The sequence below is a fragment of the Salmo salar genome, chromosome ssa01 (genome assembly GCF_905237065.1).
Source record: "Salmo salar chromosome ssa01, Ssal_v3.1, whole genome shotgun sequence".
NCBI lineage: Eukaryota > Metazoa > Chordata > Actinopteri > Salmoniformes > Salmonidae > Salmo > Salmo salar.
The window spans coordinates 142,598,300-142,623,454 of NC_059442.1; the positions used below are offsets into that span (position 1 = coordinate 142,598,300).

At 41.8% G+C, this 25,155-nt stretch overlaps 2 protein-coding genes across 7 annotated transcripts in view; one reads left to right on the forward strand and one right to left on the reverse strand.

The window, feature by feature from the left end:
* Positions 1-25,155, reverse strand: part of coq4 (coenzyme Q4 homolog (S. cerevisiae)) — a 34,098-nt gene that overhangs the window by 6,349 nt on the left and 2,594 nt on the right. The window contains exon 2 of one of the 5 annotated variants that reach the window (XM_014133949.1): positions 12,873-12,961. The exons of 1 other annotated variant lie outside the window; for it this stretch is intronic. In XM_014133949.1, the coding sequence (XP_013989424.1) occupies positions 12,873-12,961 (89 nt within the window). 5 annotated transcript variants of the gene reach the window in all.
* traf2b (Tnf receptor-associated factor 2b) lies at positions 514-23,360 on the forward strand. Of its 2 annotated transcripts, none has more exons than XM_014135136.2 (11): positions 514-667; positions 9,068-9,266; positions 10,551-10,629; positions 10,941-11,039; positions 13,840-14,001; positions 14,158-14,232; positions 19,761-19,835; positions 21,145-21,372; positions 21,676-21,979; positions 22,151-22,299; positions 22,448-23,360. In XM_014135136.2, exons 2-11 carry the CDS (start codon positions 9,097-9,099, stop codon positions 22,664-22,666), a joined length of 1,560 nt encoding a protein of 519 aa, XP_013990611.1. In that variant the 5' UTR covers positions 514-667; positions 9,068-9,096; the 3' UTR covers positions 22,667-23,360. The 2 variants fall into 2 exon arrangements, with proteins under 2 accessions (XP_013990611.1, XP_013990617.1); XM_014135142.2 differs by having other exon boundaries at positions 569-667; positions 9,068-10,101.

Here is a 25,155-nt window from a genome sequence, read left to right on the forward strand (position 1 = left end):
ACATTAAGAAATAAAAGAAGAATACGAATATAAAGTAAATGATGCCAACATCTTTGCATAAGTATAATACAGGAAGGTACTATTTATAGTCTAATATTTGAGCAGTATAATAAATCTGGTAGCTGCAGTTGTGATGCGTCTTGCTTGAGAAACCCTGGTCTAGACCGCGCAGTAGATCTACAGATGAGTAGGGGAAACCAAACTGGTTTGCCCTATTTATAAACGGTAGTTCTGTGACGTGATATAATGGAGGACCCCTACTGTGGAGTTGTGGTACACTCCGCTAACCGCTACTATACGACCTTATAGCTAAATAAAACAAATAATACATTATCATTCTCTAATTATCGAAATATATATTGTCCATGGTTATTTAGTTACAATACAGTCCCACTTACATACCTTCGAACATAAACGCGCCGCTACCAGTGCTTCTTCGACTTGAAACTAGGAGTGAACGTAACATTTCTATGTTGTGAGGTGGCTGGCACATACGCATTATACCGAAAATGAAGCGGACGTGATGACGTGTCATGACGGTGTCACTCATAATGGAACTGTTGTGTGTGTGCCTTATGTGCTACATTCAATTATGATTGCATTTCATGTCTTGGCTAGAAGACAACGCATCTGCAAACATCGAATGTTAGCCATCCTACTATATCAGGTAAATCAAATATTACAATGTATAACGTTAAGTGTGATGTTAGGGAAAGTTATGTGCTCAAGTTAACGTTTCCAAAAGCTAACCAAACAAAAACATTACTTTCATGATACGTGTTTGAGCCATCATGTTGTGTTATTGGCTGTACGTTTGTTTATCCCATGTGTAACTGTTGTTTTTGTCGCACCGCTTTACAAGTTACATTACAAAAAAAGTTATATTACAAATGTTCCAGTAACATCACATTGGAGCACGTATTGGTGAGTATAACACTTGGGTTACTTAGCTAGCAGTTAGATGATTGTGACGATGACCCATACACGGAGCAACTGCATTTTTGAGCATGAATTCAGACTCGATCGTAGCCTATGCCTGCCTGAACATGGCTGCGTATTTAGGGTGCAGCACAGAGTAGGAAGATCCGCGTTACTGTTTATACGTATTTTTTTGGTCCGGTAGAAACACATATACATACAGACAAATACACGTACCTAAACGTTACAGTCCCTCGAATTGTTGGATGGATCTCTACTTGAGAATTATTTCATGGCAATCTTGTTTACTTTTTTCAGGGTCAACGTCGCAGCCTATGCCACATTCATTAGTTTATGCCATTAAAATTCTCTTCGTGAAGTCAGTCTTATCAATTGTATCTTATTGTATTGGTTACATTGGCAATATAATATAATTGACCTTGCTCTCGTTTGTACTTATGATACACAATTGTAATGGCTGATTCCTCACGAAACTAGAACAAAAAAATACCATGCTACTCTATATATAGAAATGTATGTGGACAACCCTTCAAGTTAGTGGTTTCGGCTATTTCAGCCACACCTGGTGCTGGCAGATGTATAAAATCGAGCACACAGCCATGCAATCACTTTAGACAAACATTGGCAGTAGAATGGCCTTACTGAAAAGCTCAGTGACTTTCAAAGTGACACCATGATAGGATGCCACCTTTCCAACAAGTCAGTTTGTCAAATTTCTGCCCTGCTAGAGCTGCCCTGTTCCAAACTGCCTCGGGAAGCAATGTCAGCACAAGAACTGTAAGTTGGGAGCTTCATGGAATGGGTTTCCATGGCCGAGCAGCTGCACACAAGCCTAAGATCACCATGCGCAATGCCAAACGTCGGCTGGAGTGGTGTAAAGCTCACCGCCATTGGACTCTGGAAATGTGGAAACGCATTCTCTGGAGTAATGAATCACGCTTCACCATCTGGCAGTCCGCTACCTGCCAGAATGTATAGTGCCAACCTTAGTTTGGTGGAGGAGGAATAATTATCTGGGGTGGTTTTCCATGGTTCGGGCTAAGCCCCGTAGTTCCAGTGAAGGGAAATCTTAATGCTACAGCATATAATGACATTCTAGATTCTGTGCTTAAAACTTTGTGAAAGCAGTTTGGGGAAGGCCCTTTCCTGTTTTGACATGACAATGCCCCCGTCCACAAAGCGAGTTCCATACAGAAATTCTTTGATGAGATCAGTGTGGAATAACTTGACTGGCCTGCACAGAGCCCTGACCTCCCATTGAACACATTTGGGATGAATTGGAACGCTGACTGCGAGCCAGGCCTAATCGCCCAACATCAGTGCCCGACCTCACTAATGCTCTTGTGGCTGAATGGAAGCAAGTCTTAATGCTGCGTTCATGACCAAGTGGGAAGGTTGTAGTTACCAGTTATGTCGTAATGAGTTTTGTATATTAATGTGCTTTTAAGTGGGAAATCCAATCAAGGATAGAGGTCATTAAAAAGCTAGCTATGATTGTTTTGCTCTTTTTTTATTTTTTGCCCATAAGAAGTATATCCAGAGCTGCTTTTGATTTCTGAATCAAACGGAAGATGAAAGGCAACATCAGTACATTAGAAGTTTCAGTAAATAAATAGCTAGCTGAATGACCTGCCAAGACGGCACATGCCTAATGTGTTCTGTGCTGGTTACATTGTCTAGCTGGCTACAGAACAGTTTTACCTATCAATTTAGAAAATGATCACAGCCGTTAATGTAAATGCATGCACGAAAATCAATTTAAGCATGTGTTCAAAAGCTTAGAAACACATTACAATTTGTTATTTCTGTTAACACAACTTTTGTTGTTGACGTGATATGTCGTCAGAGCTGCAAATGGGTGACTTGGAGCACAGAGAATATGCTGTTTTCATGTGCTATGAGTTATCAGAAGTTCTTCACTAGAACGACCCTACAGGCTGGAATTTCAAGTGGGGAAACTGAGAAAATGTTGTTGCCTGGGTTGCTGAGTTGTGACGTTTCACCATTGACCTTTTACCTTTTCAACCAAAAGATGACCACGTCCGTTTTTGTCAACTACAATATGGGTAATGTAGCTAGTTTGACCATATTGTCAATGTTAAACAAGCTAGCAAACTTTATTATAAGCAATGTTAAAATGTTATCGGTTGAAGAATTGTTCGGACCAAAAACCACATGAATGAAACAAAGTCCTATTTCCGACATCACAGCTAAGAAATAGGAAGCTCCGACGAGCACTAAAACGCAGCTTGATAGACAGGTTTCCCACTTCCCACTTGTAATACGAGTTGGTGGGGCATTCAAGTGGATTTTTCCTAGTCCTACACATTTATGAGATGTCATGCATAAAGGAAGTGGAAATTTGACCTGCAGAACAACAATTAAGTTTAGGTATAGGGGGTTGAAATGAATTAAGGTTAGGTTTAGGAATTCGGGTTAGGTTAAGGTTAGATATAGTTTCAGTGAGGGTTAGGGAAAGGCATAAAAGCTACCATCTGCCGGTCAAGTATAGTATACACTGACAATTGTCATTTGTACAAGTACTTCCTTTTTACAATCTTTAACACAGATTTTTGGTAGTCAATCTAGCCTCCTAGTGGTTCATAAAAACACTGCACTATGAGACTGCATTAGGTCTTCCAAATTCTCTGACCTTTCTCCCATAGTGTGCACTTGTGTGAAAGCATGTAATGTTCAGGGCCTCGAGTGGCGGATGTGTGACAGCGGTAAGGTGTCCATGTCTCTGCACTGTACTGGGGCTCCTGAGTGGTGCAGCGGTCTAAGGCACTGCGTCACTACAGACACCCTGGTTCAAATTCAGACTGTCCCATAGGGCAGCACACAATTGGCCCAGCGTCGTCCGGGTTTGGCCGGTCTAGGCCGTCCATTGTAAATAAGAATTTGTTCTTAGCTGACTTGTCTAGTTAAAAATGTAAAACAGTAGTGTGTGTGTGGAGTCAGACTGCTTCATGGACTGCCACTTTCGTTGATCTTCTTAGGTCCTTGTTTCCAAAGAACTATTTGGGACCCAGTGCATATGCAGCAGAGGTGCATCTGATGGCTTGGTGCATCTCTATTTGCCTTCCATAGACCTAGGCGTACGTTTTATTGGCGCCCTGGTCAGTTGGAATTTATTTCTACTCTGTTCGAGTGTTGCACGCTGCACGGAACCACGTTTCTCGTTAGTTGTCACATCCCTTTGTCTGTTAAGAGGTGCTGCTACCATCTGTCTAGGAGAGATTAGGCTCTGCCCGGCTGTTGGGGTTGCTGCGGGAGAAGGAGGATGTAGCAGATGACTAAGTGCATCGCTGCTGCCTTTCTGAGACCAAGAAGTAGGCTTCGTTCACCTCGGCCCGGATCTAGAAATGCCTTGGCTTTACAGGGTCAGTGGGAAGGCCTATTGACAGTGCTTTTTGAGTGGGCTATGTTTTAACGGTGTGGAGCAGAGGACTGTGAGATTGCGCCCCGGTTATGTTATTTCTCATATGCTGTATAAATTCGGAATTTCCTTTCTGGTACACTTGTGATGAGTAGGCCTGTCCTGGAGATACTGAGTATTTTGGCTAATATATTCTTGAGTTGCACAGACATTCGTGACTCAAAACCAGAGCGTTCATACCTTGGTTCAATTCTGAGATCCTCTGTGTTTATTGTAGCCTACACGAAATAGCCTACCAATGATCAGAGGTCTGTTGAAAATCAACCCAACATCACCGGATGGTCAAGTTGCCATACATTTTGAGAAACTAGAGTTGATAAAATGGATGTGCTAATGATTGAAAAAATCTAATCTGTCATGGATTGTGTATGGCACCTCCCATTAGTTTAATCGGATAAATCTTTCTCAGATAGCAAACTGGCCAAGACAATAGATATCTACTGTCAAAATGATATCCATAAAGTGACCGTGTACCTCATGTGCAAGAGCCAGTGATTCACCCTATCCAACAAGTACATGCAATTAGGGTTTGGAAAGATGAATGAAGAACTTAAAGAGGAACGTGATAGAGGAACTTTATTTTTGGTGGAGGGGCTGCAAAGTTGCAGTGGTGTAAAAATACTTTAAAGTAGTACTTAAGTCGTTTTTTGGCATATCTGTACTTTACTATTTATATTGTTGACAACTTTTACTTATATATTTAAGCATTTTGAATGCTTAGTATGACAGGAAAATAGTCCAATTCACGCACTTATCAAGAGAACATCCCTGGTCATCTCTACTGCCTCTGATCTGGCGGACTCACTAAACAACAAATGCTTTGTTTGTAAATTATGTCTGCATGTTGTAGTGTAACCCTGGCTATCTGTAAATAAACTTGAAAATTGTGCCTTCTGGTTTGCTTAATATAAGCAATTACTTTTGATATTTTTGCAATTACATTTACTTTTGATACTTAAGTCTATATATAAAGTCAAATACTTTTACTGAAGTAGTATTTTACTGGGTGACTTTTACTTGAGTCAACTTAATATAAAATATCTTTACTTTACATTTAAGTCATTTAGCAGATGCTCTTATCCAGAGCGACTTACAAATTGGTGCATTCACCTTATGATATCCAGTGGAACAACCACTTTACAATAGTGCATCTAAATCTTTTTTTTGGGGGGGGGGGATTAGAAGGATTACTTTATCCTATCCTAGGTATTCCTTTTACTCAAGTATGACAATTGGGTACTTTTTCCACCACTGAGTAAGAGTGCCATCTTGTAGCTGTGAAGTAGTAGTAGAATAGCTCCATCAAACTAAAGTAACATTTAAAAAAAATACAAAAAGTAACACAATAAAATAACAATAATGAGGCTAAATACAGGGTACCTGTACTGAGTCAATGTGTGGGGGTAGAGGTTAGTCAAGGTAATTTGTACATTGAATCTACTTAGCTGGTTTGATTGGATCGGTAAATTGTGTGACAAACCCTTTGCAGTGGGCTGGTGTGGTTGCTAATTTCTGCATTACCAAATGAGGAGTTACAAACACACCAGTCCGAGTTAAACTACATCTTTAATACTTAAGATACTTTTGCAAAAGTTCTTGACCTTCAATAATGCACTCTCTCGAATGAACCAGGAAGGTGATTACAGAATGGCTACAGGGATCTTTTATAGCAACGATACACCCCCTTCAACGTACATTGACAAACCACAGATACTTAGTAACAGTTCACAAAGGTTACGTTTTGTATGACAGATATCAATAAAACACAGCAGACAGTAACTGCTATGTCAACAGGGTTCATTATATAGACCAGTATCTGGTCCCCCTAGAACCGTCCCTCCCTGGTACTTCATAGAACAGAACCATTAGCTCATGTCCTCTGGAATGCTTTTTAGGCGTTCTTATCAAAATACATCATAAATCTCCTTTGTCAGTGCTATCTCATAGTGGCCCATCCTCAGTAAAACACCTCTTGTTCCCACTCCTGGACAGGCTCACTGAGAGTGAGCCTCTAGGCCATATATTATCACAGGATAAGTACGAGATCTAAGAGAGGACATACAAGGGTCCATTTACTGCCATAATCCTCCCCACAATAAAGAAAAGGAGGGAGTGACTTGCTCACAGACATTGTGGAGACAAGTCATTGGTTCCCCATTAGTCACGCCATCCCTTCACATGGTTTAAGAATAAGTAAAGACACATTCACATATGAAGACAAATCTGACCTCTCCCCTCTCTGGGCCCCAAGTGTCTGAGCCCCAGCTAAGGTAGACATGCAACTGAAAAGACACTAGAGTCCAATGGACACTTTCTAATGACAAGTACCTCAAATAAGCATATTATACTAATAAAACATCTTAATTATCTATGTTATCCAAATAATTCTGATTCGTCCACGACAGTGGTCACTCTCCTGTATAGGAATCTATAAATTTCCACAGACCGCAAACTCTCTTTACCTGACTCTACTTTTAACCAGAGCCCTGCTCATGTTCTGTTACCAATGGTTTACTGATTAGGGAGAACAAATCCCTAGGGACGCTGGGGTCTCCAGGATACCAGTAATGTGTTTTGCCGTTTTTATAATTCTGTTTTACACGGGCCATCTTTTCTCCGCTTGGCCTGTCCTACTGATATGGTTTCGATGGAGAATCAATCAAGCCTAAAACTTTTAATAATGCTGCAGTTACAATGTAATATCTTGCTATATATTGCAGTGGCGATTTTAGCATGTAAATCTTGGTGGGGCAAATTCACCCAATTTTTATAGATGCATGCCAGCAAAGCCACTACACAACACTAAACAATACGTTAATTGCACAATAACGGTGACAAACGGTGCCCACAAACTGTTAGGGCCTATATAAAGCTGTCCCAACGGTGGCGCTTTCCTTTCAGCACCACTTACCACCACTACACCTGGCTATCAGCGGAGCCTTGTCTGGCAGAGAAACAGTTCATTCAGCCTCATTTACTGCCTTTTTTAAAACCATAACTGATATGGCTGACTTGCTTAAATAAATATGGTTTCTACTGACGCCTTGTGGATTTCTGTAACTTGATAAGAACCGCATTCTCCTTCAATAATAATGAATGCCAACATGAGTTTTGACTTTTGAACAATACACAAACCTTATTACATTTGTTTAGTAAATTCATAATGTTTGTTCTCATCATTAACACTTAGCTCTAAGTATAAGCAAGTGCAAGCAAACAAGCTGCGACGAGGTAGGCCTATTTTTTTTAGCACTTCAATGGACATCAACAGAAGTTTATCCTTTTAAACTTGAAAAGAGAACCTTTCAGACAGATGTTTTAAACCCAGACTTGGACCACACACCCTCTCCACCGAATAGCAGGCAGGCGAAGCAAAATGGGGATTGCTTTGCGATACTCGCAGTTAACCACTTATGCCTTCCAAACCGCTCATTTTTGAATTTGTGATTTCCGACTTGTTGTGTAATGTTTATGGCCGATGAGCACCGATACGTTTTATCTATAATTTCTCTTCATATGTCAAAAATTGAAAAGGATTTGCCAGTAGAATGTCGATGTGATTCATGATGATGACTGCTTGTTTAGCTAGCTAGCTTGCTTGCGAAGATTTTGAAAGTATGATGTTGACATGATCAGTCCAATCAAAGCTAGGATAGCTATTACGTGATTTGACATCATTTTATCTGTGGCCAATGACCTTGGCCTTCTTGGATGGGCACTTCTAATGTAACTCTATGGCAACACCCAAGGGTGTTTGAACAGCCTAGCTCTCCCTGTAGATCTGCAATGATTTAGTGTCCCCATGAGGGACAGAACACTGAGCCAATCACGACAAAGATTACCAACGCCTATGCTCTGTATTTTCGCTGGCTGCCCCTCCACCACAGTAAGCACTGAAATGGACTGAAATCATCTGCATTTTGGAGCTGCCTTACTCAAGAACCAAACCATGTGTGTATATGGCTCTTAATTTTTTTTTAAAGTTAACTTTGTTTGCAACTGATTTGTGACATCAATTAATGCCAAAAGAACATGCTTTATTTTTCAATTATTACTAGTTTAAAAAAATTATAACGAGCCCCACCTGCCCTTAATGGCAGGTCACCACTGGTATATTGTATGAAATAGGGTTGTAATCTGTTGTACTTTACTGCCAAGTCATGCACTTGTCATCACAGTTTTGTTCATCACAACCCACATTTAGCCTAGTTCTTCCCAGCTGTGTCATATGACAAAACATGTGAAGTATCACATGCAGGATCACAAGTTTTGCTAAATGCTTTCTCATTCTTACCTCTGTACAAAGCAACCCACAAGCCAGACCTTGTGTATTCATTCTACAATGGCCTTTATTCTACTTTACCCAACTGGCAGCTGGTAGGCCTATTTGTTTCACAATACATCCCCTTTCACATCTTATTTCTCTTTCACAAGATGTCTTGAAGGGACATCACTTTACCCTTTGATAGTATTACAAGAATAGTATAAAAATGATGTGCAGAAGTTGTATGTGGATGTGTTAGGGGGGTGCACAACTGAACTGTGCATGCATCGCACGTGCAACAGCTGCAAATGAATAAACATAACTGTTTTGAGTTCTGTAGCTAGCCTAAACTTGCAGTGACCTGGTAGGGGGATTCGCTGCAGTTGCTCTATCTACTCATAAGTATTTGATGTTTGTTTACACAGGAAGCTGTATCAGAAGTTGATGGAGGAGCATGGCCCTGCCCTCTTTAGACTCCTCCCTCCAAGGGATACCGAAGAATGTGCTGGCTGTTTCCATGGAAACTAAGTACCAATGCCAGCAGTGTCACCAGGTCCTGAGGAAGCCGGTCCAGGCTCAGTGTGGACATCGCTTCTGTGTCCACTGTTTCAAACTGCTCACCAGGTAGCCTACAGGACCTCAGCCACTCTCCCGGCTCTGCAAACCCTGCTCTTTCCCCCACCTTTAAAAACCCTTTCTCACTGAGCATGCTGCTCCACCCCACCCTGTCCTGCTGTAGTTGCAGTACTGCAGCGTCTCTCTGTGGTGTTGTTGTTTTCCCATCAGCATCTCACCCTTCCACTTGATGAGCCATCATGGACTGTGTGTCTGTCTGCGGTGGGAGTGTGGTAGTGCTGTCAGATGATCAACACTAATGCAGGTCCAGCCTCCACTGGGATTATCTGGAATGGATTTTACCTCTGGAGGTGGTAACACTGGACCAAGCTGCTCTTGCTGATTACTACTCAAGATGTCAACTCACCAGCAGTGTTTTTACTCTCCATATCACACTGCCTAATTATTTATGTTTTTTAATCTCATCATTAACACACTGGTGTTCTTTTAGCTTTGAGCACCTTTTTCTTCTGTGATTCCCCCTTCTTTTTAACAATGATCTTAACGTTTTGTCACATCTTTAGTCCTTTAAAGAGGAGTGGAATCATGGAATCTTTTATAATTCATATGCTGCTACAAATGAGAGAGCAATATTTTTGCCCCTTTAATTTGCTAACTCCAGTCAAAAACGTGCAGTGGAAATGAAAGAAGATGGAATGGAGTTGAGCATCAGCGTTACGTAGTTACGGGATGTCCTGATTAATCACCTGATTATCAGTGAGTTATTGGAGTATGTTCAAGACTGGACATTTCTGACTTGTGAAATGTAAAGAAATCATTATCAAAGTTCAGACCACATAGAATCTGTACTGGGAAAAGCTATGAGTGAAGGAGTACGTGGAAGGTAATTTGTTGCCTTGCATACTGATGCGCCTGTCCCTGTACTGTATGTCTTGCCCGTGCTCTCTAATTCTGGTGTTGTTAATACCTGTTATTAGTGTCTTGTTGTAGATCTGAGTATCACCTATTTTTATCCCACTCTTGACATGACTTGCCCAACAAAAGTGTAATGTATTTTGCAAAGTGCTACTTAGTTACAGTGGGGGGAAAAAGTATTTGACCTACCATTAAAATTATAGACTGATCATTTCTTTGTAAGTGGGCAAACGTACAAAATCAGCAGGGGATCAAATACTTTTTTCCCCCACTGTACATGATTCATCTTTCTAGTTTAGCCCTGTGCTTTATATCCCACTGGTGATCATCAGAGATGCTGGTAGTGGATCAGGTGAGGCTAATCCACTGAAATCATGTTTAACTGTAAAATCCCATGACGTATGTCTCCATCATCAGCTCTGGACCCAAGCCCTGTGAAGCCTGTCGACAGGAGGAGATATACGAGGAGCCCCAGTCCATTCTCAATAGTAATGAGGTAAGCATTTGTACCATTCATTTGACTTGTAAGAATATCACTGGTGAATCATGTTGCTCCTGGCGAAAAAAACGACGTCAATACTGGAGAGTGTTTTCATTCACAAGATTCCGATTCATTACAGTTCAAAGCTTGAGGAAGAGAATGAAACTTGAGGGGGGAGAAGTGAACTATGTAGTAAATTTCCCTGCTTAGGTAGGCCATATTTCTTCACTAGGCACCAACCACAACCCCACGTTGTCTAGACAGCTCACAGTGAACCAGACAGCTATGTAATTACAGTACTCTTTGTTCTTGTTTCCCCCCCCAAGGCTTTTCCAGACAATGCAGCTGGTAGAGAAATTGCCAGCCTGCCTGCCAAATGTTTCAATGGGGGCTGCTCTTGGACAGGTTGCATCAAAGAATATGAGGTATAGTAAGGACTTAAATTCATAACTGTTGGTTTACTATTGAATTTGTGGTGCCTGATTTAGCACAGATTTTGAACTTTCGGTTTGAAACAGGATGCCTTTGTCTCATTAAGGCTCAGCCTGGAAAGTCCCTGCATGCTTTGACTGGCACACTGAGGCGGAAAGTGGAAAGTACCGAAGTCTCCCACGGCTAGATTAACCATGTTTACAGTATTCGGTGCAATAATAGTCATAATAATGATACTGGCTGCTATACTACACATCTCAAAATGTCCTTTGACTTTAGTGCCTTAAAAACAGGAGGGAAGTATTTTTTTGTGGAAGGAACTTTGCCCTACAGCTCTGATGGTTAAAAAACATGCACTGTTGTATAATACAAGGCATGTCAGTGAGGGGGATGTTTCTAAAAGGCCATTTCCCTTTTTTATTTGGTCAGAGTGTTGTATTTGCTTCTTATACAGCATATAAATATTATGTTTGGGTTATAAAAGGGATGTCAAGACTGTCAATTATATGTGACATGCTTGTCTATGCTAATGCAGTGAAAAGGGGGTTTTGGGTAATGATTGATACCGGTACATGTATGTCTCTAAGCTGTGGGTAGAAGTTTAGCCTATAGTGTACTGCAAATCAACAGTAGTTTAACATGGGGGGGGGGGGAAAGTAGTGATACTAGTACTAACCGTATCTACACCGCAGTAGGGCTGATTCAGGAGATCATTTTTTGCATACGTGTAGATGAATGTGACCCTGCCAACTTGCTGATTAGCTAAACCTCTGTTTGTTTAGACTATCCAAATGAAGTGTGACCATCTGTAGATGCTTTACAGATGATCATACTATCAAGAAAACTAGCTGCTGACAAGCAAATGCTTGCTAGGTTACTGTTAGGGTTAGGTTTAGAATAATGCTTAGGTTTAGAATAAGGGTTTGGGTTAGTGGATAGTCTGTAGATACTCTACAGGGTAAGGGTTAGGTTTAGAATAAGGGTTAGTGGATAGTCTGTAGATACTCTACAGGGTTAGGGTTAGAATAAGGGTTAGGTTTAGAATAAGGGTTAGGTTTAGAATAAGGGTTAGGGTTAGTGGATAGTCTGTAGATGCTCTACAGGGTTAGGGTTAGAATAAGGGTTAGGTTTAGAATAAGGGTTAGGTTTAGAATAAGGGTTAGGTTTAGAATAAGGGTTAGGGTTAGTGGATAGTCTGTAGATGCTCTACAGGGTTAGGGTTAGAATAAGGGTTAGGTTTAGAATAAGGGTTAGGTTTAGAATAAGGGTTAGGTTTAGAATAAGGGTTAGGGTTAGTGGATAGTCTGTAGATACTCTACAGGGTTAGGTTTAGAATAAGGGTTAGGTTTAGAATAAGGGTTAGGTTTAGAATAAGGGTTAGGTTTAGAATAAGGGTTAGGTTTAGAATAAGGGTTAGGTTTAGAATAAGGGTTAGGGTTAGTGGATAGTCTGTAGATGCTCTACAGTGTTACCAGTATTTTTTAAATCATGCAGAACAGATGTGATGTGTGGGGTTTCTCTGACCTTTTTAGTGTGATATGTCAAGATGGAGAAATGAAAGACAAACCTCATTCAATGTCACATACTTTGATACACTGGGGAATGGGAAGATATATACTGTTGCTCACCAACCAGGCATGGGCTGAACCTTTGTCCATTCAGGGAGTGATGTTAATTAAACGTTTTGTTGTTGTTGGTTAAAGTTAGGGTTGGGTGGAGCTATATTTGGGTTTGTTTATGGTAAGAGTTAGTCATAGAAGCCTACAGTGGGACATGCCTGTATGGTTAGTCCCAGGTCAAAATGAAGAAAATAGATGTGTACTCACCAGTTCTGCTGCTCCCACTGATGCTCAGGGAGGAGTGATTCCATAGAGCAGAAATGCCATACACCCTCTCCAACCCACCCTCCTTTACCCTACCACATGTTTTGAGATGAGACAAAGAAAAACAAAGCATAGTAAATGTTCAGTTATAATATGCTTGTTACTGCATGAACTGTGCAGTAGTATTGTGTTTGCGTTTCATGAATGCCAAATACTTTAGTTAGTAGACACAGGCTTACTTTGCACACCCTCACAAATACTCCCAGACCCCACGCTCTTGTCATGCTTCCCGCTCAGAGGGGGATGTTTGTATTTCAACTTGAAAACGTCCCTAACTGCCTGCTTATCTGCTGGGTTCAACTGTTGCAACAACCACAATCAATTGTTAACTGGGGTGCATCCCAGTATTACACTTTATATACCACAGAAGAATGAAATATAGCAAAACCATTTGACATAGAAACACAGGATTTTCAGCGTATAAAAAAAAATAAGTTTATTAATTATGAACATTAATAATAACATTCCACCCATGAGGCCACTCGAGGGTGATCCGGTCATTTGACTGCAGGAAAGGGATCTATGCACAAGTTTATAGTCATTGTAAACTACATTTCCTGCCACAGTACACTCATAAGTAAATGTCAGGTGTTAAACCTAACTACAATTCGAGTACCATTCAACTTCAATGCAAATTCTAAGACCAGTAATAACGCCACTCCATTTAGTTTGAGGAATTTACATAAAGTCTGATAAGGAATAACTGTCCTTTATGGTATAATCTCAAAACCCAGAACTAAACCTCATTGTGCACTAAATCTAACAAGTGCTGTCAAACTACTCAATTTGGTTCTGAGGGTTTTCAAATGTGGTGTACCATTCTTCCTCTCAAAGCTTGTGTCCATGTGTTTACAATCTGGGCTGCGTGTGATGAATTTGTTTGAATAGTGTCTTTTATTTTTGTTTCTAGGCACAACACGAGGGCAAGTGCGAGTATGAGCGCGTACCATGTGAAGCCTGCCAGGTCCTCATCCTGCGCAGTGAAAAAGAGAGGCATAACGAGAGAGAATGTGAAGAAAGAACATTGAACTGCAAGTACTGCAAAGTCTCCTTCAACTTCAAGCAGATCAAGGTGAGGGCGCTTATCTGGAGAACACCAATGGCCAACAAATGTACAATTAGCCCCAGTACTTTAGAGTAAGATTGTGAAGAGATGCGTATGGAATGTCCTCCTTACTCTCTGGGATGAACTGATTATCTTACCAATGCCACTCCTCATGTGTTACAGGCTCATGATGACATCTGCCAGAAGTTTCCCATGCAGTGCAAGGACTGTGGAAAGAAAAAGATCCCACGGGAAAAGGTCTGTGCTCTACTAGGGCTGGGTGATATGGACAAAATATCATATCATATGGTATTATTCAAATTTTGGACGGTTATTTGATGTTATTTTATGTTTTTGGTTAATAAAAGTTCAGAAATTTGCTTTTTGAATAGTGTGTGACCCTAGGGTGGCAACACAAACGCAGCAAAAAAGAAACGTCCTCTCACTGTCAACTGCGTTTATTTTCAGCAAACTTAACATATGCAAATATTTGTATGAACATAACAAGATTCAACAACTGAGACATAAACTGAACATGTTCCACAGACATGTGACTAACAGAAATTGAATAATGTGTCCCTGAACAAAGGGGGGGGTCAAAATCAAAAGTAACAGTCGGTGTCTGGTGTGGCCACCAGCTGCATTAGATACTGCAGTGCATCTACTCCCCATGGACTGCACCAGATTTGCCAGTTCTTGCTCTGCATTGTTACCCCACTCTTCCACCAAGGCACCTGCAAGTTCCTGGACATTTCTGGGGGGAATGGCCCTAGCCCTCACCCTCTGATCCAACAGGTCCCAGATGTGCTCAATGGGATTGAGATCCAGGCTCTTTGCAGGATGAGCCTGCAGGAAGGGTACCACATGAGGGAGGAGTATGTCTTCCCTGTAACGCACAGTGTTGAGATTGCCTGCAATGACAACAAGCTCAGTCCGATGATGCTGTGACACACCGCCCCAGACCATGATGGACCCTCCACCTCCAAATTGATCCCGCTCTAGAGTACAGGCCTCGGTGTAACACTCATTCCTTCGATGATAAACGTGAATCCGACCATCACCCCTGGTGAGACAAAACAGCGAGTCGTCAGTGAAGAGCACTTTTTGCCAGTCCTGTCTGGGCCAGCGACGGTGGGTTTGTGCCCATAGGCGACGTTGTTGCCGACGATGTCTGGTGAGGACAACAGGCCTACAAGCCCTCAGTCCAGCCTCTCTCAGCCTATTGCGGACAGTCTGAGCACTGATGGAGGGATTGTGCGTTCCTGGTGTAACTCGGGCAGTTGTTGTTGCCATCCAGTACCTGTCCAGCAGGTGTGATGTTCGGATGTACCGATCCTGTGCAGGTGTTGTTAGGATGATCAGCTGTCCAGCCTGTCTCCCTGTAGCGCTGTCTTAGGCGTCTCACAGTACGGACATTGCAATTTATTGCCCTGGCCACATCTGCAGTCCTCATGCCTCCTTGCAGCATGCCTAAGGCACGTTCACGCACATGAGCAGGGACCCTGAGTATCTTTCTTTTGGTGTTTTTCAGAGTCAGTAGAAAGGCCTCTTTAGTGTCCTAAGTTTTCATAACTGTGACCTTAATTGCCTACCGTCTGTAAGCTGTTAGTGTATTAATGACCGTCTCACAGGTGCATGTTCATTAATTATGGTTCATTGAACAAGCATGGAAACAGTGTTTAAACCCTTTACAATGACGATCTGTGAACTTAATTCGTAAAAATCCAAATATCTTTGAAAGACAGGGTCCTGAAAAAGGGGCGTTTCTTTTTTTGCTGAGTTTATATTCTAAATTATTTCAATGGGTCTTTTTCCATTTGGATTGTTTTATACTGTTCAACTTCAACCTAAAATAATTTCCTGCATTTCCATCTATTTCTGCATTTCCTGCACTCATTTGAGATCATTTCCCCCACTGCCACGATATGAACAAAAATACTAGGCCTTATTTTTATCCAAATGTTGCAATTGTGATTTAGATCAAAACACTTGGGTGAACTTTTCGAAACATTCTATTTCCATGATAATTATAATTATATAGTTAGAATATAAATAATAGTGGGCACTTTGAATACAGTGTTGCTTGACATGTCAACGAATGAAAATACCATGGAAGAGTTAATGTGACAGGGTAGGAACCTTTTACATTTTAGTAATTTAGCAGACGCTCTTATCCAGAGCGATTTACAGTAGTGAATGCATACATTTCATACTCCCCCCCCACCAAAGTGATGTTCAGTGTTTCCTAGGGGACCCTATAATCTTTGTCTACATTAAATCTGTATTCATATAGCCAGCATTTCATGCTTCGCCTATTCCTCTTTGATTTAGAAGATACTGTTGCACAAACAACATGCTGATTTAAGCCTCCATCAGTACTGATAGCAGACTGTATTAGCTAGCTCAGCTGGCTAGCTAACTAGCTAATAAAAGTACTAACTAGCAATTAGCATTAGTGGCTAACACGATTTAACTTGTTAAGAAATTACAAACTAGCTGTTTGCAGATGTAATAAACATTTACGTCATTTAGCAGATGCTCTTATCCAGAGCGACTTACAAATTGGTGCGTTCACGTTATGATATCCAGTGGAACAACCACTTTACAATAGTACATCTATATCTTTTTAGGGGGGGGGGGGGTTAGAAGGATTACTTTATCCTATCCCAGGTATTCCTTAAAGAGGTGGAGTTTCAGGTGTCTCCGGAAGGTGGTGATTGACTCCGCTGTCCTGGCGTCGTGAGGGAGCTTGTTCCACCATTGGGGTGCCAGAGCAGCGAACAGTTTTGACTGGGCTGAGCGGGAACTGTGCTTCCGCAGAGGTAGGGAGGCGAGCAGGCCATGGGTGGATGAACGCAGTGCTCTTCTTTGGGTGTAGGGACTGATCAGAGCCTGAAGGTACGGAGGTGCCGTTCCCCTCACAGCTCCATAGGCAAGCACCATGGTCTTGTAGCAGATGCGAGCTTCAACTGGAAGCCAGTGGAGTGTGCGGAGGAGCGGGGTGACGTGAGAGAACTTGGGAAGGTTGAACACCAGACGGCTGCGGCGTTCTGGATGAGTTGTAGGGGTTTAATGGCACAGGCAGGGAGCCCCGCCAACAGCAAGTTGCAGTAATCCAGACGGGAGATGACAAGTGCCTGGATTAGGACCTGCGCCGCTTCCTGTGTAAGGCAGGGTCATACTCTGCGACTGTTGTAGAGTATGAACCTACAGGATCGGGTCACCGCCTTGATGTTAGCGGAGAACGACAGGGTGTTGTCCAGGGTCACGCCAAGGCTCTTAGCACTCTGGGAGGAGGACACAATGGAGTTGTCAACCGTGATGGCGAGATCATGGAACGGGCAGTCCTTCCCCGAGAGGAAGAGCAGCTCCGTCTTGCCGAGGTTCAGCTTGAGGTGGTGATCCGTCATCCACACTGATATGTCTGCCAGACATGCAGAGATGCAATTCGCCACCTGGTTATCAGAAGGGGGAAAGGAGAAGATTAATTGTGTGTCATCTGCGTAGCAATGATAGGAGAGACCATGTGAGGATATGACAGAGCCAAGTGACTTGTATAGCGAGAATAGGAGATGGCCTAGAACTGAGCCCTGGGGGACACCAGTAGTGAGAGCACGTGGTGCGGAGACGGATTCTCGCCACGCCACCTGGTAGGACGCAATCCAAGAGTGAGCCGCGCCGGAGATGCCCAACTCGGAGAGGAGGATCTGATGGTTCACAGTATCAAAGGCAGCAGATGGGTCTAGAAGGATGAGAGCCGAGGAGAGGGAGTTGGCTTTAGCAGTGCGGAGAGCCTCCGTGACACTGAGAAGAGCAGTCTCAGTTGAATGACCAGTCTTGAAACCTGACTGATTTGGATCAAGAAGGTAATTCTGAGAGAGATAGCAAGAGAGTTGGCCAAGGACGGCACGCTCAAGAGTTTTGGAGAGAAAAGAAAGAAGGGATACTGGTCTGTAGTTGTTGACATCGGAGGGATCGAGTGTAGGTTTTTTGAGAAGGGGTGAAACTCTCGCTCTCTTGAAGACGGAAGGGACGTAGTCAGCAGTCAAGGATGAGTTGGTGAAGTAGGGGAGAAGGTCTCCGGAAATGGTCTGGAGAAGAGAGGAGGGGATAGAGAGGACGGGATAAACACAAACTAATATTGTAATTATAGAACGCTTGTGGATTTATATTAAGATCAAAGTGGAAACAGCATTATTGTCATCATTGTTGCATGTGCTGCATTAACCATGCAGACTACAACAAATGCGCTCCTTGAGAGAGAGTGGAGGAAAAATGGACGTTACACATGGCGTATCACATTTAACAAACCAAACATTCAAATACCGTTATAGAAGGTAAAGTAAAAACCCAAACCGGTTCGTGCATAAATACCTGTGTATATAGTAAAATATGGTATACCGCACAGCCCTATGCTCTACTGTACCTCTGACCTTTCAGGTAGCCTAGCTGTTAAGAGCGGTGGGCTGATTCGAATCCCCGAGACGACTAGGTGAAAAATCTGTCAGTGCCCTTGAGCAAGGCACTTATCGTAATTTCTCCCGTTAAGTCGCTCTGGGTAAGAGCATCTGCTAAATTAATAAAATGTAATTTAGTTAAATTTTTAGGTCAGTTAATCTTATTTCATAGCGTTGTTGGTGCCATACTGTTTCTGCTTTCAATAAGGATGCATTATTGCCTTGCCAAGAGTAGCCCACATAAAAATACTACAGTTTACTATAGAATACTGTAGTACTTACTATAGAATTCCGTAGTAAACTGTAGTATACTGTAGAATCCTATAGTCCACACTAGTATCCCTCGATTGTGTAGTGCTTACTATAGAATGTTGTAGTATACTGTAGAATATTATTCTACACACTGTAGTATCCCTCGATCATGTAGTAACCAGGCAACCAAAAAACAAGGCAGTAAGAAAGGATATGTAAACAATATAGTCAATTGCTGGGTTTCCAGAAGAGTGCTAGTCAGTCATCAATGGAACCTGTATTTGCATGTGGGTCCCCTCCCCCATTTCCGAATGTGTGCCACCCATAACTGGAAAACCTACATGCCAAGTATAGACCATATATTGTGTTGCCTACAGGTTATAGGTTCCACACTTTTGCTCTTTTCTAACCGTTCAGACCACAGTCCTACCTATATACAGGTTATGGACAATTTGCTCTTTTAGTTTGTCCAGTAAGTTTCTTTTAGGAGAAAGCAACGACAAGATTACAAATAAAATAATTTAAAACCTAATAAAACAAGACTATAGTATACAGCATACTACAGTAATGTCCGCAAAACACAATATTAAGTACTTCAGTAATTTCTTTCTCTCTGCATTGTTGGGAAGGGGCTGTAAGTAAGCATTGCACTGTTAGTCTACACTTGTTGTTTATGGCGCATGTGACAAATAACATTTGAATTAATGTCTTCAAAACACTGCAGTAAATACTACAGTATTCACTGTACATTAGTGAATACTACAGTAAAGTCTGCAAAAGAACTACGGTATACTGTAGTATTTTTTTTTTTTCCTGTGGGAGGCCAGAGCATGAACAGAATGGCCTATGTTAATCATTTATAACTCTTTAGAAGTCGGTCTTACTATAAAGTCTTCTCATAACACAACTAAAAAGGTAGTTGCACTTTCCATTTGAGTTGGACCTTTGAACTTAGATCAAAATAACCTGTCTCTCAACTGTCAACGTTCACATTTGAAATGATGGTGGGTATTTTCAGGGTTTGCCCCCATTCATCTTCATAACCCTGACCTTTCTCTTTCTGTTCTTTCCCTTCAGTTTCTAGATCACAGCAGATCCTGTGCCAAGTCTAAGACTGCATGTCCATTCAGTGAGGTTGGCTGCAAGGCTGTGGTATGTGTAGAAGATCAATTATATCTAATCAGATAAAACCTTATCTATATGATGATGCCTTAGATGTTTGAAAATCTTTGAACATAATGTCCCAGAAAGCTCTTTAGTACTGGTTTCTTGTTTGTCATAGAGGGAACAGATGTATATTTTCCTATGACCTGACCTTCCTATGACCTCATTTGTTAGTCAAATAAATATGCCTATATTTGTAGCCTTGTAGATCGAGAGAAACTTGCCCATTGTTGGGGTGCAAAGATGACTATTATACTGAAAAATATATAAATGCAACATGCAACAATTTCAAAGATTTTACTCAGGTAAAGTTCATATAAGGAAATCAGTCATTTGAAATACGGTCATTAGGCCCTAATCAATGGATTTCACATGACTGGGAATACAGATATGCATCTGTTGGTCACAGATACCTTAAAAAATGGGCCTCGGAATGTCATTACGATAACTCTGTGCATTCAAATTGCCATCGATAAAATGCAATTGTGTTCATTGTCCGTAGCTTATGCCTGCCCATACCATAACCCCACCTCCACCATGGGGCACTCTGTTCACTACATTGACATCAGCAAACCGCTCACCCACACGACGCCATACACGTGGTCTGCAGTTCTGAGGCCGGTTGGACGTACTGCCAAATTCTCTAAAACTACTTTGGATGCGGCTTATGGTAGAGAAATTAACATTAAATTCTCTGGCAACAGCTCTGGTGGACATTCCTGCAGTCAGCATGCCAATTGCATGCTTACTCAACTTGAGACATCTGTGGCTTTGTATTGTGTGACAAAAGAGCACATTTTAGTGATCTTTTATTGTCCCCAGCACAAGGTGCACCTGTGTAATGATCATGCTATTTAATCAAGTTCTCGATATGCCACACCTGTTAGGTGGATGGATTATCTTGGCAAAGGATAAATGCTCACTAACAGGGATGTAAACAAATGTGCGCACAAATTTTGAGAGAGAATATTTTTGTATTTTTGAGTATGGAACATTTCTGAGAATTTTTATTTCAGCTCATGGAACATGGGACCAACACTTTACATGTTGCGTTTATATTTTTGTTCAGTGTATATCTGATTTAGATCTAACCTTGGGTATTGGACACACCCTTAAGAGAGCCATGTCTCAAAAAAGAGACATCTAGTGTTTGTAGAGAGTAAATTATATTTATGTGCAGCCCTCTACAATTGAATTCCAGCTTTAATCTGAATATTGAAGGGCATCTGAAATTGACACTGAACAGTATGATACAGACTAGTTAACTGGGTGTGCTAAACGCCTTGTGTCACCGCAGATTGATAATGGAAAGCACAGTGACCACGAGCAGACGAGCATCATGGAGCACATGCGTCTGATCCTGGCGACGTCTATGGTGCGGCTGCAGCGTCCAGAGGCCCCGGGGCCGGGGGATTGGCAGGATGACTCTGGGCTTGGCCTGTACCGCGCTCCTGAGGAGGGAGCTGCAGCCACAGTTGGGGGCGGAACCGCTGTCTCTGGACAGACCAGTGGCCTTGACCATAAGGTGGGTCTCATTTGAGCGGATGTTTGCTATGTAGGAAAGCTAGGAAAACTACAGAAGCTAGTCTGTGTCTAAATTTAGCAGCCCAAATGTGGTGGGTGTTGTCCCTCCTCGTTTGTGACGGGGGCAATGATAATCAAGCTGGTAAATTATGAAACAGACTGGCGTCCTACATGTACTGTGTTGTTATTTAACTTTAATAGATGACCTGAATATTTGTCCATATGAAGTTGTTGAAGATACAGCAACACATAGTGTAGGGTTGGTATTCATTGTGTTCTCTGTTCTCCCCTTGTGGTCCTGCAGGTGACAGTGCTGGAGAATATAGTGTGTGTACTGAACAGAGAAGTAGAGAGGAGCTCTCTCACTTTAGAGGCCTTCTCGCGACAACATCGACTAGACCAGGACAAGATTGAGAACCTCAGCAACAAGGTGCGTCAACTAGAGCGTACTCTCACCATGCGGGATCTACAGCTAGCCGAGACAGACCAGACTCTGAGGGAGCTCCAATTCTGCACCTTTGACGGTGTGTTTGTTTGGAAGATCGCTGACTTCTCACGCCGCCGGCAGGACGCTGTGGCCGGGCGAACACCCGCCATGTTCTCACCAGGTTAGATCCACGCTGATTATATGTTATTCTCTACACCTGCGTATCCTTACTCTTTAATGTATCATAAATATACCATACCAATACACATTTATGTACTCATGTTTTCCTTGTGAGTGTTAGTTAGCGGCAGATACTGAGGGCCTGTCTAAAGAAGTGTATCTTCTCCCACAGCGTTCTATTCCAGTAAATATGGCTATAAGATGTGTCTGAGACTGTATCTGAATGGGGACGGAACAGGTCGAGGGACACACCTTTCTCTTTTCTTTGTGGTGATGAGGGGCAAGTGTGACGCTCTGCTCAAATGGCCCTTCAGTCAGAAAGTGAGTTTCTCTACCTTTCTGATTCCATATTCAACTCCATCTGTCATATTAACTTGATCTTACTTATGTCTAACATAATTAACTACAACCGACTGCATTAGAAAGCAAACTAAATATGAAGTCTCCCTACTCATTCTCTTCCCTATAGGTGACTCTGATGCTGCTGGATCAGAATAACAGGGAGCATATTATTGACGCGTTCCGACCTGATGTCAGCTCCACCTCTTTCCAGCGGCCAATCAGTGAGATGAACATAGCCAGTGGCTGCCCACTCTTCTGCCCATTAGCTAAACTGGCAGGCAAGAGCTCCTACCTTAGGGATGATACCATTTTCATCAAGGCCATTGTAGACCTCACAGGCTTGTAGAGGCTGTGGAAGCCCCCTACACAAAGTCACTAACTTCTGAAATGACATTATATAAGTAATATTATTATAAAATGCATATTTATTATTATAAGTATATCATAGACACTGTTTATTTTGCTGGCTGAAGGCACTGGAATGAAAATGAATTCTGCTAGCAGATCTTTTCAGTTGGTTTAAACAGAGAAAAATAGGGTGAGTGATATGGCCAACCCGAGCGTTGGCTCTGACTACTAGAAGTGCAGTATTATGCGGAGGATGCCGTGCCTTTTTTTGAATGCAAGGCAATAGGAGCTTGTCAAAATTGGTCAGCAAATAGGCTTATTGCACATAGATCACATTATGTATTTCTAATATATTTTCCAATATTTCTTAATTTAGAAACACTGACGTGATCGTGCCAAAATGACACTGTCAAGTCATGAAAAACTACTTTTACTTGAGGTAGCACCTGTTGTACACATGGACAAGGATGTGTTAGCGATCCTGCCCATTCATCATGTGAGCAGGCACAACTTTTTAAATGGCAAAACCAACCAGTCGGTAATTTATATTAAAGAAATGTTCCACAAACGCCGTCTAGTGCTTTCTCAAAAAAGCTACAAGCCGGTCCCAAGCCCGGATAAAGGAGGATGGGTTAGGTTATGCGTAAGACTGGCAGGCGCAATCTGTAAAAAATAATTGTGGGGGGGGGGGGCAACAGTACAACTGTACTCGTTGATCATAGATGGCGAATACTCCTTGAGGAGCAATGGGCCTAAGTAAGTAGCTAAGAGTATTCCAAAAACATAACTACGCTTTCCCATTTAAACAGTTGTGCACTCGCATCCAGTAGCGGTGCGTGGGTAAAATCACTGGGGAAGCCAAGCCGGGGGGGAAAAAAGCCATATTACAACCTATGTGTTGTGATCATTGCGTTGTTTGCTATATGATCTGTTAGTTCATATGCCTTGACACCGTAATATAGATTCAACGACAGCTTTGTTTCATCACAAAACAGGAGAGTAACCTCTGTCTGATGAAGTCCACAAAAGATATTGCATGTAACAGTTACATGACCTACAGCATGGTCAAGCAAGTTAATGTTTCTGTCATTTTCAGACCACTAAATAACTATTGATTTAGAACCACAGAGTTACCGCAAGTCACAAAGAAAACAAGAGCTGCCTCCACTATTCCAGCACCATTTCAACATCATCTAATCACCTATGCTTATTAGTCTAATACAGTAACAACTAAAAGATACAAAAAAAATGTAGTCCAACCAATGTAAGCTAAATATGATGTAGCTGTCCATGGTTCTGATTTCTGTGTGTATGCGTGCAAGTAGAAAAACATGTTGACTCACCCTACACCCAACCTTAGAAATGCCAATGCCATCCTCCACTTTCATGTTGCCTAAACGATCTATGACTCTGTCATACACTTTTATTTTTTTGTTGTCCTAGGCTACCTGGCTAAAATACTTGCTCACTAGCCTAACTTCCTTTCATTGGCAATGATGCGCCAGGCCAGCTAGTTAACATTAACCTAACATTACTACATCTAGCTACATGTTGAACTTCCATCCTCTCGGTTCAGGTACACAATGTATGAATTTATTGTTGGATCAGAATTGCCATTATAATCATTGGCCAGTACGGATAATTAAGTAAAGCGCAAGTCCAATTCTCTATCCATTGCTAATTTAGGAATGTGCCAATTCTAGCTAGCTAGCCACTGGAGGACGACACAGTGGGATGCAACAATTCAAGTTTTCTGTCAATGATGTTTGGCTTCTAATGTGACGTGATTGGTCTGAAGCCAAATCCAAACTGGCTTACCTTGAGACTTCTTTTTTTTGGTGCGCCAGGACCATTCACAGCTGAGCTCACAGTTTAGCTCAACGTTGATTGGCTATTTTATAGAAAAAATTATCAAGGGAGGCCAAATGCTCCTTGGCTTCCCTTGCATTCAATGCTATGGGTGGCAACAATGTCACTTTTTTTGACCAGACAGCATAGATGGGCTACACATACAGAGACAGAGGGTCGCTATTTTGTTTGCTTGAAAGCTTTTTCCGGTGAGATACATTCAGCCTCTTGCGAAATGAAGGAAATTTATGAAACACAGAAAGATAAATTTATTTTGTATGTTATTTTTTGGGGGGAGCCTGGCTTCCCTTGGCATCCATGAATACACACCACTGCTCACATCCATGCTGTATGCGCTGTACTTAAAGCCTAATAAATCATTGAACAAGGTGGGTGCATAAAACTGTGCATGTGCACAACAGGCTTTACCTTGACTTAAAGTAGTTTTCCATCAAATTGAAGCAGTATCAAGTTTGTGTTACCATTAATGTCTTCTACTAAGCATGGCAAAGAATTATCAAAATAGCGGCAAAGCAGACCAAATTTGACACCTCTTAATTGACCTCCTTTCAAAGGCACCACATCCTCGGCATTATCCTGAGCTTCAGGCAGACATAGGCAACACTTAATTTGAACATT

What these genes read in the sequence shown, in the direction of transcription:
- traf2b (XM_014135136.2), top strand. Translation starts at nt 9,097, where the DNA reads ATGGCCCTGCCCTCTTTAGACTCCTCCCTCCAAGGGATACCGAAGAAT. An exon ending in TCAACTTCAAGCAGATCAAG is followed by an intron (nt 14,002 to 14,157) that starts GTGAGGGCGCTT and finishes CATGTGTTACAG; the next exon opens with GCTCATGATGACATCTGCCA. An exon ending in CCAGTGGCCTTGACCATAAG is followed by an intron (nt 21,373 to 21,675) that starts GTGGGTCTCATT and finishes GTGGTCCTGCAG; the next exon opens with GTGACAGTGCTGGAGAATAT.